This window comes from Canis lupus, chromosome 24 (assembly GCF_048164855.1).
Source record: "Canis lupus baileyi chromosome 24, mCanLup2.hap1, whole genome shotgun sequence".
Taxonomy (NCBI): Eukaryota; Metazoa; Chordata; class Mammalia; order Carnivora; family Canidae; genus Canis; species Canis lupus.
The window spans coordinates 32936004-32951446 of NC_132861.1; the positions used below are offsets into that span (position 1 = coordinate 32936004).

Consider the following 15443-nt stretch of genomic DNA (forward strand, 5'->3'; position numbering starts at 1 on the left):
ATGAAGTCAAATAAATGAACAGAAGTTTATCTTCAGTAAAATGATTCAGTGATGAAACCTAGCCTATTACTCCACAGGAAATAGCTACTTCAAGCAGATTTGGATTTAGGGGGAGGGCTGTTGACACCAACCAAGGGACCAATCATTCAAACAAACTAGAACTAGTCTGGTACTAGTTAGTGCTAGTTAACTTGGATTTCTATTAATGACTCCTTTTCATGACGACCAAAACTATCACTAAAGCTGGGTGTATTCTCAATTATTGCTTTTTAGTAGTACTGAAATAACCTCTGCTGAATGTTTTCGCAACTACAGGCTATGTGATTAACCACACTGGTACATTCTTGAAGTATCAGCCAACTGTTGGCTCAAAGGTTCTGAAACCCTTCAAAATTCAAAGTATGTAACTGTTCATCAGAAACCAATGCTTTATTTTGTGATTTAAATTATAAACTATGGAATTCATTCCCAGGACCTTCTCTGGCTGGGATAATCCTAGCTTAAGGATGCTTTCAAGAAATCTCCTACTGAGAATATTAAGAGAGTAGAAAATAAATTTTGTATTAGCAGGAAATCATTTTACCTGTAACATCAAATACAATTTAAGCACTTTTTGCGGGGGGACAAATATTTTTAACCCTACCCAAGGTAGTTCTGTCAGTTCAACTTTCCATCCATCACTGCTCAACATTTGCTAAGTTTTAAAGTAGCCAATAAGCAAAACCTCACAAGTTTGAAACTGTTCATTTAGAAAGGGCCTGGGGTACCTGGGTGGCTCAGTGGTTGAGCATCTAACTTTGGCTCATGTCGTAATCCCAGTGTTCTGGGATTGAGTCCCGCAACAGGCTCCCCACAGGGAGTCTGCTTCTCCTTCTGCCTGTGTTTCTGCCTCTCTCTCTTTCTCTCATGAATAAATAAATAAAATCTTAGGGAAAAAAAAAAGTTAGGAAGTGTCTGGTGCTATGGTTACTTACCACGTTCTTCCCCCATGGTTTAAATTGCTATCGTGAATAAGGTTATAGAATATCAAGGAACTGTTTAATGCTTTAAAAAGACTATTTACAAGTATCATACATTATATAGGTCATATGTGAAACACAAAGGATTACCATCTATTCAGTAATGTCAATTCCTCCAAAGGACACTTGACATTTTAATCAAACTCAAACTGGTGTATGGACCTAAGGGTAATACAACTGTATTTATTTTTAAATGATTTATGTAATTTGGGTTGTCATTTTTGTATTATTTGAATTTGTGAGGTTTAAATGGATTAGGACACCTAGGTCTATGGCTATTTGTGAATTTCAGAAATGCTGTGGTATACCTGCCCAAAATGTGTAACCTGAATTAAATCATAAGGAAACATTTGACAATACTCAAATTAAGCAATATCCTATAAAATCATTGGCCTGTTTTGTTTTTTTTTTTAAAGTCACAGTTGCAGAAGACAAGGAAAGTATAAAAAACTATCATTCCAGATTAAAGGAGAACGAGATAGGACAACTCAATGTTACTTTTGGACTGGATATTCAACTGGATTTTTTTCTCTGCTAGGAAGGACATGGCTAAGAGGACTGGTGAAATTTTAATGAACTCCATAGATTTGATGGGAGGACTGTGCCAACAGGAACTGTTCTGCTTTAGAGGTCTGCCTGTCATTACATAGCAGAGACTCTTTTAGAAAATACTCATTAACAAGTTTAAGGGCAATGGGGCACCAAGTCGGAGTTTACTCCCAATTGGTTCACAAATAAAGTATGTGTATCTTTTTGTGTGTCTTTATAGAGATAGAAATAAAGAGAAGAGACTGACATAGCAAACAGTAACAGGAAAACCTGAGGAAGGACTAAATAAGACTTGTGTCACTCTTACAATTTTTCTCCCCATCTGAAATTACTTCAAAACAAGTTCTTAAACGTTAAGGGAAATCAATATTCCTTTTTGATAATGAAACGTAACTTAAAACTGCCAACAGTATGTTTCAACAACATGAGGAAGAGCTGGTTGTAGCAGTGCCTCAGATCGTAGTGTATCAGTATCTTCCTTCTCTTCCTGTCTGCGAATTTCTCCTTTCTCTTCTTCCCTTTCCCTCACCCTTCCTGATGCCTTACGGTTATAGCAGTGGCATTCAAAGGCAAAAGCTTGCTTGTTCCTAGTCTGGTTTACTGTGGCCAGCCTATTTGTGGGTGTCATGTTAGATTCAGATAAAGGTAATATTAAAAACCATACTAAAGACAAATGATCCAAGTTCTAGCATCCTCTATAACACAGAACACACCATGAAACCTGAATGCTATCAAGCTTCACTGACTGAACTATTAAATAAAAAGTACCTTAATGACCTTGAAAGGCAAGTTTAAGTAATTCCAAATTATGTTTTCTTTTGTTATTATCTGTTTTATTGGAACACAATAAATAGTAAATACTGATAAGGAAAAACTGAAAGATTAAGACTTACTTTATCCTTGGAAATAATGGCATACATTTCCATGATATAGTAAAAACGAATCATACACCATGGCAAAGTTGTGGCTTATAAAAACCCTAATTACTCATGGTAATATGGTTAAAATTACAGAGAGTAATTACCACTTCTATGAGATATTAATGTATTTGGAAAAACTGGTGTGTAACATTCCACATGAACTATCCACTGCCAAAATATTTCTCAAAATTGTTTCATAGGAGATGGAACCACCAAAATGAAATTTCACCATTTTAATTATTGGCACGTCAAAACTGTCATTAATCTGATTCATAAAAGGAAAGTATTTAAAGATATTTAAATCTAAGATATTTAGACTTTTTTGTGTATTTTCATATTTCCTAGTGAAACACAATGTTTAATTTTCATCTGCTATTATTACTACAAGATTACTGAATTTATTTCAAGCAAACTGAGGGAAAATGAAGAGGATTTGTAACTTATGTCAATCTAAAAAAAAGCTACGTTTTTTTGTGAATGTGGCAACCATACTAGAAGTGAAATAGCATATTTCCTTCCTGCAGTAAAATGCACATTTGAATGAGAAGTTCAAATTAAAATCAATTACCTGTCAGATCCATTCCAACAACATTCAAATTTGTCAAATATGCAGTCATTTTCATACAGTGAACAAAGTTTACTTCTGAGGTATTCATGAACCTGGGTTTTAAATGTAAATATATTACGATAGATATACTTATTTACAACTCAAGATCTGTTAAGTGATATTAGAAAAATGATTTAAATAACTCATTTTTTAAGGATATATAGACACATAATACTCTGTAATCTTATTAAAAACTCAATTCTTAGTAACAACAAAGGCATTTTATCCTTTTCACAAACAAATGAGCTCCCTTCCATGAACACACATTTTCCTACTGTAGGACAAAGAAAAATACCCTTTGGGCATGACACATGAATTCTTTATAAGTTGGACTAAAATAGGCTAGAAAAATTTTTAAATGGTACAGATAAGAAAATAAAGACTATTATAGCAATAGTTGAATATGTTATTTGTTTTTTTCAGTCCATTAACTGCTGATAAATAACACTCATTATTATGTTTTACTTCCTTTTTAAATACCATTTTCTGGGTATAAATGACTGAAGTCTACATTATCATTACAAGTGCCTATGTAATGCACAGCCTGGTTTGGTGATAAATCATAACGGACCCTTGAGCAGTTTGAGGATTAGGGGCACTAATCCCCCTGCACAGTCAAAAATGTGCATACAGCAGCGCTTGGGTGGCACAGATGGTTAAGGTCCCACTCTTAGGTTACAGCTCAGGGTGTGATCTTGGGGTCCTGAGATTGAGCCCTCTGTCGGGCTCCATGCTCAAGATGGTATCAGTTTCAGATTCTCTCCCCCTTTTCCTCTGCCCCTTCCTGCTCATGCTCTTTTTCTCTTTCTCAAATAAATAGATAAATCTTTTAAAAATATATAAATATCCCCATGTAACTTTTGGCTACCTGAAACTGAACTATCAATAGCCTACAATTGGCTGGGGAAGCTTACTGATAACAAAGTTAACACTTATGTTGTATGTTATATGTAATATGTATTACATGCCATATTCTTCTAACAATGTAGGCCAGAGGAAAGAAAGTATTCAGAAAACCAAAAGGAAAATACATTTGCAGTACTGTATTTATTTTTATAGGAAAAAGCCCATGTATAAAGTATATCCACATGGTTCAAACCATGTTGCTCAAGAATCATTTTGTATATAGTTACTCAATGTATGCATCACTGAAAAAAATTTATCACTTGATATTCTTTTAAATTGTAAAATATTAGAACTTAATGAAAATGGACCTATTTTTTGAGGTATAACTCTATACTTACTAGTATTTCACAAGGGGATAAACTAAACAATAAATCTGGTATTTAAAAATATATTCTGAGAAATAAAGCATTTCAATCTTAACATTGAAATTACAAAACAGGAAAGTTCCAAAGTTCTTGTTATGATGGGGGGGGGGGTGTTGTCTCAATCTTACTGTTTTTACTTACAGAGAGCCTTAAAAAAGAATCAATGATAGAAAATAATTACTTTCTAAATGCTTAGAATTCTCTATTCTTTATAAAACAACCTAAAGTCACTTTAAGTGTCCATTTCAACTTTTTAAGTATACTGGAATGATTCAGGCCATGTCTATGTGACATAAAGCACAAATTTGTAAACACTAAGGAACTGCAGCCCACATACGGTCAGGATAGAAGGCAAAAATCAAAATATTCTTTAGTTACACACAGCTCAGTAAGTTGTTCATATAAATCCAACAACAGTTGAATCTGCATACACTGAGTATAAAATGGGACTCTACTCTGAATCACTAATCAATTTCAGTATAGGCAAAAAAATCCCCTGCAAATCAGGTAAAACATAATTCAGCAAAGTTTTAGAATGCACAGACAATGCACATACAAGGGTTTCTCACCAATTTTAAAAGACTATGAAGTTAGGTTCAAATCAATTATTCACAATGGCAACCAGGGGGTGGTGGTGGCAGTGGCGGTGATAGTGAGAACCACCCAGGACACAGATCACAATCTTGGAAGTTACACAAATGTAATTTGAAAACAAAGCAGGATGTATCCCTTTGGCTTTTGTTTCAACATAGCACTTATTTTAAACTTTCAAATACCATTAAGGTAGAGTCTTAAGTAGTTTACGTTTGTCAAAGAGGATTAAAAAGTTTGAGAAACATCATTCTTATTTTATGGAAAACACACAACATAAAGAAGATACCATTTATAAATTCTGTATTCTTACACAGTGTTCAAGTGTCTTCTACACTGTAGTCTAGGGCTTACCTCAGGCTTCTGTTTGCCCCCACCTGGGCTCCTGTCCCTGGCTGTGCATGTCTTTATTCTTTATTCTCTTTTCCAGAAGAAAAGGATAGGGGAATCAATGGTAGTGTGGCTGGCTGAACTAACATTCTACACCCGACAGCTGAACAACTCAAGCCATCCTCTGGGCTTTCAAGCTCTTCTCCTTTAGCTTAAGAGCCAAAAGGCAGAATGCCAGTCTATTTCACTGGGCATGCCAAGATTAATAAGCTCTAGTTCAACTATTCCACATATTCCAACCAGGACATCTCTACTAGGACTGGACATTCTCCCTAATTCTCTTCCCCACCTAGACCTTATGAGAGTACTTTTCCCTCCTCATTTTAAATGTAATGTAGATAGGGAGTCTGGGTAGCTCAGTGGTTGAGCGTCTGCCTTTGGCTCAAGGCATGATCCCAGGATCAGGGACAAGTCCCACATCGGGATCCTTGCAGTAAGCCTGCTTCTCCCCCTCTGCCTGTGTCTCTCAAGAATAAATAAATAAAATCTAAAAAAAAAAAAAAAATTAATGTAGACAGTGGTGGGGGAAAAATGGTCAATATTGAACCAAACTGGTAGCAATATCACACTTTAACTGAAGAGACAACACAAATTATAGAAAAAGCCTAAGGGTCAACCATGCAGTATTGGGATTAATGCATAGTACAAAATCCTCCTCTATAAAGACTTAGAAGTAAATAGGGTATATGCTAACTGAAAGAAAAAACTATAAATACCTGGTATGTTTCCACAGGCCTGTTTTCCATATTTAAGTCCCAAATTTTGACTGACAAATAGTCTCTAGTCATCATATATCGACCACTATGGCTGAATTTTACATCGGAAATCGAGGAGATGATTTCAGAAAAAAAAGACCTGTTACTGGGATCTTCAGGTTCTTCAAACACTAAAAACAAGAAAAAAAAAAAAAAAAAAGCAAGTTGTAGAACATTCTGGCTTCAACAAAGCCCTTGCTGAGACAACCATTCACAAACCTCCTAAGAGTGAGCTAGAGATGATAGGCTAGTACAGAACTGAAAAACATTGACTATAAGAACGTAACCTCCCTGTAAGTTTCTTAAGGGGAATGACTTAACATTGACTTCAAAGATACAAAGTATATATAGTATGCTCCAGGGGCCTACAGCTGATTTAGCAGAACCAGGCACATCCAGGACTTCGGACTTCAAAGTGCACTGGGTTTGTTCTGTATATACCTCAATGACTTTGCCTGTACTGTCACCACAAGGGAACACACCACCCAAATGTATACCACATTTTCTTTTATTTTTACATTTTATTTTTTTTTATGGCCAGGTAGAACTGTTTTGGTAACAGACATGTACCAATTTCCATGAATTTAAAAAATACTCAACAACATGAAGACAATAATAATGCAACCCCTTAATTTTTTAACCCAGTGCTTTTTCAAACTTTTTTTTTTTTAAACCAAGGAAATCTCTTCTCAGAAAAGTCTTCCTAGAAAGCTCAAAACAGAAAGCAATAAAGAAAGGGTGGGAGGAAAATAGAGAAGGGAGGTTAGGAGGGAAGAAAAGAACTACTTTACTTGAGACCTGGAAAGCCCAACCCCAAGTTACTCGAAAATAACATTCCATTTGATCCCTGGGTGGCGCAGCGGTTTGGCGCCTGCCTTTGGCCCAGGGCGCGATCCCGGAAACGCGGGATCGAGTCCCACATTGGGCTCCTGGTGCATGGAGCCTGCTTCTCCCTCTGCCTGTGTCTCTGCCTCTCTCTCTCTCTCTCTGTGACTATCATAAATAAATAAAAAATTAAAAAAAAATTTTAAAAAAATTCTTATAAAAAAAAATAAATAAATAAAAATAAAAATATATCCACTGAGACATCAACAGACATGCTCCCAAGAAAGCCTTTTATGTTCTTCCAGTAGAATAACATACAATGTCTCATGTAGAGTCAGAAAGCTTACCAAAAGGTACAGGAGGCCCTGCGCACACAGGTTTTTAGACTTGTAAACCTATCTAAGTTAGTCACAGTTTCAAAAACAGAAAACAGCACTTGAAAAAAAGACACAGTATACTTACGTTTAGAATGCCTATCACAGAGGGCAGAGGCCCGCATGTCACATAACCGAATAGTTCCTTTACTGCTGCTGTATACAAACGTGTTGCAGCTGTTTGGATGGAATTCTGCTGCCGTAATCACCTCAGTTAGCTCTTCCATATTGGCAGGCTTGATATCCACAATATCTGAATAGCATTTTATTAAGGAATTTCCACTTAAGAAAAAGGGCAATATAATTCTACATTTCTCAAACCTAAAATTCATTCATAAACTTAAACACAAATATTCATTCTGAATTGGATTCTACTCCTTATAGGAGTATAAATCCCAGAGGAATCAGAACTTCTAATGCTTGGGGAAAAAAAAAACCTCAGAAGAAATCATGTTAAAATAAGAGGGGCCTAAAAAAAAAAATAATTAAAAGAGGGGCCCTTTTTTCTGAGTATGATACAAATCTCAGAAGCCATAAGGAAAAGACTGGTAAGTTTATTTTCCTAAATATTAATAGGACTTAGTGTACATTCCAAATAAAACAAAAGTAAAAAACTTTAAGGGGGCAAAAAGGGGAACCTATCTGCACCACAAAGGAGTGGATTCATTTAATAACAAAAAAGGTGCTTTAAAAGAATTACCCCCCCCAAAAAAAAGAATATATATAAACCCAATTAAAAAAACTAGAAAAGAACAAAAAAATATATAAATGGTTAGTAAATAGGACTTTCCACTAACTAGACTGGTAATGCTACACAGAAACAAGCTCTTTTAGATACTGTGGATAGAGTATAAATTACAGTAAACTATTGATTTTTCAAATGATGTCTACTTAAAAATACATAAAACAGTAACACTAGCAATAATAACTGCAAACACTTCATAACAGATATGAATTTCTTTGGTAACTCTACTAAGAATATTTTTGTAATTACATTTTTAATGAATAGTACTCCATAAATTTGTTTTATAAAAAACTCAACCATTAAAAAAATGCCTATTTTTATAGGTATAACAGTATTTAATATACACGGTATCATAGCAAAGTACTTAGTATGAAGTACTAAACTTAGTCTAATAGTACTTAAAATACTAAGAATCCTATTAATACATTATGCTCTTTATCAAAGAACTTCCCTCACTGTCTAGTCACTTAAACACAAAGAAAAAGGGGCATAAAGTAAGAAGCTACTATAAAGAGAATAAATAAAAGGAGAGATGAAAATAAATGTAGTATGGGCACAACATGCCTTCTTTACCAAACACCAAAAAAAGAAACCAAATGGATACTAAAACTCCTGTCTGTGATCTCCAGATGCCAAAGATTAATCCGTAAATCGTCTGCAGATAAATATGTTTCATAATCACTATTAATAGAAATTGAGTTGATGTGATATGTATGAGCATTGGCAAATATTCTTCGTGGACTGGCCTCAACCATTAGGTCCATGGGCCTAAAGACTGGCACCTGTCAATAAGACACAGGAAAAAAATGGTCATTACAAAATGCTCTCTATTTACAACAGCATTTAAAGTTCAGTTCTTTATCCTAGTTTTTGAGGTAACAATGTACTATATTACACAGATTTAGTTTTATAAAGCAACTGATGCTGATCCTTAAAATGTTAAAATGAGGGAGAAAAATTAGTAATTTGGTCAATTTATTGATTTCTTTTATTGATAGGAATACTATTAGGATTTACTGTGCTTTCTATTTCTAGTTCAAATCTTTGGCTGGAGATTTGCAAAGCTAAATGTTCTGGTTTGAAGTGGCTAAGAAGGAAATTAGCTCAAAGCATCTAATTCCTGGTAATTCTTAGCTGCAACTACAGTATCTGGTCCATTTCTACTTTTCTGATCTCAAAGAAAATTAATCTTGAAACTTAAAGTTGTAATAGCTGACATTCAAACCATGAGGACAAAAGTGTGTGGCATAGTCTGTATTGGGTCCTGGGTCAGCCCCTGGCACAGTGGGACCTCTCTGCGAGACACAGTTGTTTAAAACAGAGGAGTTTTTAATGTCCTATCTGGTTATAAAGTTGTTGGGGGACGGGGGTGCAGATTATAGTTAATCCTATCCAAGTTCTGCTCAGGATCTAGAATATATAATATAGATACTGAAACCTAAGCATCAGAATTACCATTATTTTTTTCTTAAGTACTTACTCGTAGTGTAGTGACTGTAGTAGGATCTCTATACCTTCCATCTTCCTCTTTCAAGTTATACCCTTCTGGTCTTTTGTCCCTTTCACTGATTTTCCATAATTTTATTGTTTTATCTGGAGAGAAAAATGAAAAAAGTCCTCAAAAAAACCCCAGCAATACTAATAGAAGAAAAACATTTAAGGCACATTTAAACATGCTATTTCATTTTTTACCTAAAAGGATTTCAAGAATAAAATCTCTTACATGACTTAATAAAAAACAAATTTCCTATTACCCAGTGAATAAAAAACACATATACATAGAAATACAGTATAGACATCACAAATTTTATGTTAATGACAGTCAAAGTACTATTTGATATTAAAATCAAGTCACAGTCAGGCTCTTGTCCTTTAAAAATAATTAAAGCTAGAGGGGAGAAAAGTTGTGTGTGTGTATATAAGCACCTATATATCTGTACATACACATACATATATATACTTAATATTTTATTTTTAAAAGAAAATAAATGGCAGACTTATTAAGATAGCCTATAATTTAGAATAAAAATGAGAGAGGAGTATCTATCTCCCTTGGTCCCATACTTCCTAGCAGATCCTACCAAAGACTCAACAAATTCCTTTACAGACTGGATGCCTCTGTTTAAATCCTTCCCTGTTGTATTAAGGATTCAAGTCAAGTTGGCATCAGAGTCTGAAAAAAAAAAAAAGACCAATTAAAGCTATGTCCTGAAGTGTCTGGGTGGCTTAGTTGGTTAAGCTCCTGCCTTCAGCTCAGGTTATGATCCTGAGGCCCTGGGTTCAATCCCTGCATCAAGCTCCCTACTTCTCCCTCTGCTAGCCACTCTCCCCACCCCTGTTTATGCTTTCTGGCTCTCTATCAAATAAATAAAATCTTTAAAATAATTAATAAAATAAAGCTATGTCCCCAAATTTTTAAGACAAAATTTGTGGGTATCAAGAATATATAAAATAGTATTTTTATAATGAACATTTATTTTGGAGCAAGTTTAGACTTACAATAAAGTTGCAAAGATAGCAGTGTTTCCATTATACCTTTCATCTAATTTCCTCTAATGTCAACATCTTACGCCACCACAGGTATGATTGTTAAAACCAAGAAATTAACATTGTATGTTACTACTAACTGAACTCCAGACTTTACTCAGAATCCACCAGGTTTTCTACTTAACATCCCTTTCTATGCCAGGATCCAAACAACAGTGTATTAAGTTGTCAAGTTTCCCTAGTCTCTCTCATTTTAACAATTTCTCAGACTTTTCTTATTTTTCGTCATCCTGACAGTTCTGAGAAGCAGCAGTAAAGTACTAAAGAATGTCCCTCTACTGGGTATATCTGCGGTTTTCTCATGATCAGACTGGGATCACTGGGTTTTTAGGAAGAATACCAGAGGTGAAAAGAAGGTATACATGGTATCAACATTACTTTTCCACTGGTGATGATAATTCTGTTCACTTGGTTAAGGCAGTATCTGCCAGATTTCTCCATTGCACAGTTACTAATTTCCCCCTTCTCATACTCTATTCTTTGGAAATGAATCTCTAAGTCCAGTCCACACTTAAAGAAGAACCAAGTTACAGTCCCTATAAGGAGAAGCATCCATCCAAATATTATTTGAAATTCTCCTGTAAGAAGCATCTCCCCTCCCTGCTTATTTATTCAACTAATTGTTTATTTAAATCATTACAAAAAAAAATCATTACAGACTCATGCATGTTTATTTAATGCTTTGTGTTATAATCCTAAAATTGCATTCATTATCATTCTTAATGGTCCTTTCATAAGCAATTTGGTACAATTTTTAAAAATAGCGTATAGAGATACTTTATAAAATTTTATCATATAGAGAGGTAGCAGGGACTCCTGTAGCCCTGCCACCTCTCTCCGCCTGGTGGTGAAGAGCATGCTAGCTACCTCTGCGAATAACCTTTACAAAGAGGAGTATAAGCAGAAAAGAACTGCTAACTTTACTAACTTGTAATCTAATATTTCATCTAAACCCTAGTGATCTTGGTTAGAATTATCATGAAGTTAAGTTGTATGTGTTTTCTATGTACTATGTTTATTTTATAGATATACATATAAAATATAAGTTAGGTAAAGATCTATATATTTTAGGATATTTTACTTGTCCCCAAATGTTATTAATAAGTCAAGCCTAAACTCATTATTTTGGGAGTATCTAAAAATAAGGATGAAAAGCTTCCCTTCACCCAACCCCCATAACTGCCTTGTGCCCTGTACAAATTCATCATCCTTACCAAAGGTCCAGATAAATCACCATGCACTTATCAAAATTTTCAAATAAGATGTAATTAGTTTGTGGTTTCTAATAGTGTTTTAGGAAGAAAATTAATTTTTTTTAAATCACGAAGAACTGAATAAACAGATTTTTAAAAATATGCTACACTTTAAAAAAAATTTTATGTGATAAAATTTGTCACTTAAGAGGTTTAAAAAACTTAATAGCATAAACACAGGATAGAAAAGTACTATACAATTTCAGTGCAATGCTTGGAAACAAGGCATGTCAGAAATAAAATATTTTAATAATTAGGACAAATTTTTAAAAAGTCAAAATTAAGCTCTATAGTAGTGATTTAATTAACTGTAGTTTTTGGCCAACTAGAAGTATGTGACAATAATCAAACTCCATAGAACTACATGCAAAATTATGTAAATATATGTATTTTTCTGTAAGAGTATTATTGGATTCCTTAAAGAAATCTGTCATTTCCAAAAGGTTAAGAGTGCTCTATGGTGTTTCCCTACATTGTCAATACTAATGAGTAAAGAGTATTCCAGAAGTCCAAAAGTCCCAGTGTTTCTCTCACCATAAAGAGAGAGTAGGACAGGGAAAACCATCTACCAAGTTTCCTTGTGGGAATGAATGTAGCTTTGTTATTAAAAAACTTATTAACAGCTGTTAAAACACAAGGTATTTACTGGTAAACTCTGTATTACTCATATATTCAAGATCCACGGTCAATAGGTTAGAGGTGGACATTTTGCAATGTGGAAGAATTGTGGAAAACTCTGAGAAAGCAAAAGGAGATGAAAGAGAATAAAGTTACGTGAAGATAAATTAAATGAACCAAAATTGTAAGGAGGCCACTGTGAAGTTCTGTGAATAAAAATGACCTGGGAAACACTGGACGGTTGATGATGACCATGGGAAATCCATATAAGACCAAAGTGAGATTATTTTTAGTCAATCAAAGGTGGGGGATGTTTCATGCTATTTTCCACCACCTCCCTTTAGGAGTTCATCTTTTATGAGCCAAAAGGACTGTTACATGTAGGGGAAGAGGAATTGTTATTCTCAATCTTACAGAGGCAAACATACCAGATAATATAAAGTTATGACTTAGATTTAAGAGATACTGACATTTTCCCATTATTTTCTTTCTTTGTAAACAATAAAGCTCTCCAGATATAGCTTAAGTTCTATTCCTTCCATCCTTTTCCCATCCCACCACATCCAGACACAACAGTCTGTAAAATTCCCACTTGTATCATTCTTGTACAGTGGGTTCTGTTTTTTATCACAAAAAAATAATGTAGCCCCAAATAATTGTATTTTATTTAGTGCTCATTAACAGTAACAACAAAAGACAGAAACCTACAATGCACTGTGTAGTGCCCTTTAAAATAATTTGTATTATTAATCAATGACTTAAAAATTCACATGGTATATCTATTTGGGAGACACTGTTGATTGTCTATAGAAAATACTACACAGGATAGGATCACATACCTAAGACCCAACGACTAGAATTCCCAGGGCCTCTCCCTCTACTGAGCGTTTGTAGAATTTACTGTCTAGAAAGGCTCATCTGGTTACACACATGCAAGTATGAACAGAGAAGTGAGGGGTAATTAAGATTTAATCCATAAATGAATCGAAATGGGATTTGTTCCCAAACAATACTGAGGAGGGAAAGCAGAAGTACCTGAACAAACAACTGGCTTCGAACTGAGAAGTGCTAAAGCTGGATGATGGGTACATAGGACTTTCTTATTCTAGTTCAGCCTTTATTTTAAACATTTCCCATTATTAAAAAGAAAAATACTTTATCCTGTAAGAAGTGAACTGCCAAAATTACTAAGAACAAATATCCCAATACGTGAATTATGTATGTCCCAACACATCTGCTTGGGGCATTTATCATCATCATCATCATCATCATCATCATCATCATATATATCACATTTACTACCCATAACAATACTATTACATTATTACCATCATCAGTTTGCTGATGAGGAAAATTTGACTTGTGTTATAATGTGCCAAAGGCAACTAAACCAAGATGTGGCACAAATGGTACCTGATCTAAAATCCAGTGGTAAAGTCCTCTTTTTTCACTACAGAGTGTGTATATACCAAGAGAATATGGACACCTGAGATCTTTTTCATAGAATTTAAAAACTAAAAGAAAAAAGGGAAGACAAAGAAGAATTTACACATCATGTATAGGGAAGACGTCTATTTCCAAGTGTCTATTTGTAGAACTCTCTGAACATCTATTCCTCTTTGTAAAAGTTAAGTATTGTACAGGATATATGTACACACACATATATAAAAGGCATATAAAAGGAAAAAAATTTAACACTTACCATTGGTAGACAATAAAAACTGAGCAGCATTTTTCTGGGGTAACCACCTAATTTTGTTGATCTTTTCTTCTATTTCTAAACTTTTCAAGTAGTCAAACTCTGGTTCATGGCTCTGAAAGGTGCTGTAAACATTATATTCTCCTCTGCTATGAGACTGGATTTTGTTCTAAAATGGAAACAAAAATATTTGGACCATTGTTGAGAAATATTTCAAAACATAAACATGCAATCAATTCCAACAGACCTTGCAAATTCTGGTTAATTAATTACCTGCATCTTAAATACAACTATAGTGGTTTTTTTTTTTTAATATTTAAGGCCTTTAGGAATAAATAAAACAGCTCCTCACAAAAAATGGAAAAGCTTAATAAAAAGCCTGAGCCCAATTCAATAGGAAAATGACATTAAAATATTGATCAATCTGATTACTAATTTATCATTATATAATAAATAGTAGAGGACTACTAGTAAAAAAAAAAAATCTAAGCACCCTTAATGAGGGCGCTCACCTTTTTAAAAAGGGAAAATTAAAATAAAAAATTAAAAGGGAAGAATAAATAAAAGCTTGTTAGAAAACAGCTGGCTGCGGCACACTTTCTCTGTCCACTGTAGGGTCAACCATAAATCAGTTATTTATTGGATGTATTGTCTTCCTCCTCTTCCTTTCCCATGCCTGTCTCTAGGTCATGTCACTGCTGAAAAACTCTTATTTAAGAACTCCATCAATGTAATAGTATCATCTGACCCCAGCTTCTCCCAAGACCACAGTTACAGAGCTCTGTGACTCATTAAGTTCACATAAAGCATTACCCAGCAAACCTCACCCCACAAACCCATCGACAATTTCTTCCTCTCCTTAAGTTAGCCTTATGAGCCTAGCACACACTGATGATTTATTTCAGTTAGTATCTGGGTAAGTGAATACAGTTTAAACTATTAGCTAAAGCAACTACTTGTCAACTTCTTCAGTTAACACTAGTATCTTCACAAAAGTGAGAATTATAACCATGAGAGAATTTCACCTTTTAACCTATTATCACATGATTAAAAATCTTTCCGTCAAAAACATTAAAAGTCTAGTTCAAAGAAGAACCTATGGAAAAATAGTTTAAAGCAAAGATATTACTGATAGCCAACTATTCAAAAGTAAAAGTGAATTTATCAAATGAAATGTTTAAGATGACTTGATTAAAAGAATGGCTCATTATTGTTCTACATATAAAAGAAAACCTTAGTGAATCATCACCTTAAAAGCTTGTTTTGGGTTGTTTTTGTAC

General features: G+C 34.3%; 1 protein-coding gene and 1 long non-coding RNA gene across 9 annotated transcripts in view; one reads left to right on the forward strand and one right to left on the reverse strand.

Annotated features, from left to right (window-relative positions):
- The window catches only part of LOC140615994 (uncharacterized), a 76659-nt gene that overhangs the window by 41214 nt on the left and 20002 nt on the right, over nucleotides 1-15443 (forward strand). The window lies entirely within an intron of this gene.
- The window catches only part of PPP2R2A (protein phosphatase 2 regulatory subunit Balpha), an 85788-nt gene that overhangs the window by 1020 nt on the left and 69325 nt on the right, over nucleotides 1-15443 (reverse strand). For all 8 annotated transcript variants that reach the window (XM_072796212.1, XM_072796209.1, XM_072796211.1 and 5 more), the window contains 6 exons: nucleotides 14167-14332; nucleotides 9527-9639; nucleotides 8651-8828; nucleotides 7390-7554; nucleotides 6064-6233; nucleotides 3057-3148 (listed from right to left, as the gene is read on the reverse strand). In XM_072796212.1, the coding sequence (XP_072652313.1) occupies nucleotides 3057-3148; nucleotides 6064-6233; nucleotides 7390-7554; nucleotides 8651-8828; nucleotides 9527-9639; nucleotides 14167-14332 (884 nt within the window). The remainder of the gene's footprint in view (nucleotides 1-3056; nucleotides 3149-6063; nucleotides 6234-7389; nucleotides 7555-8650; nucleotides 8829-9526; nucleotides 9640-14166; nucleotides 14333-15443) is intronic.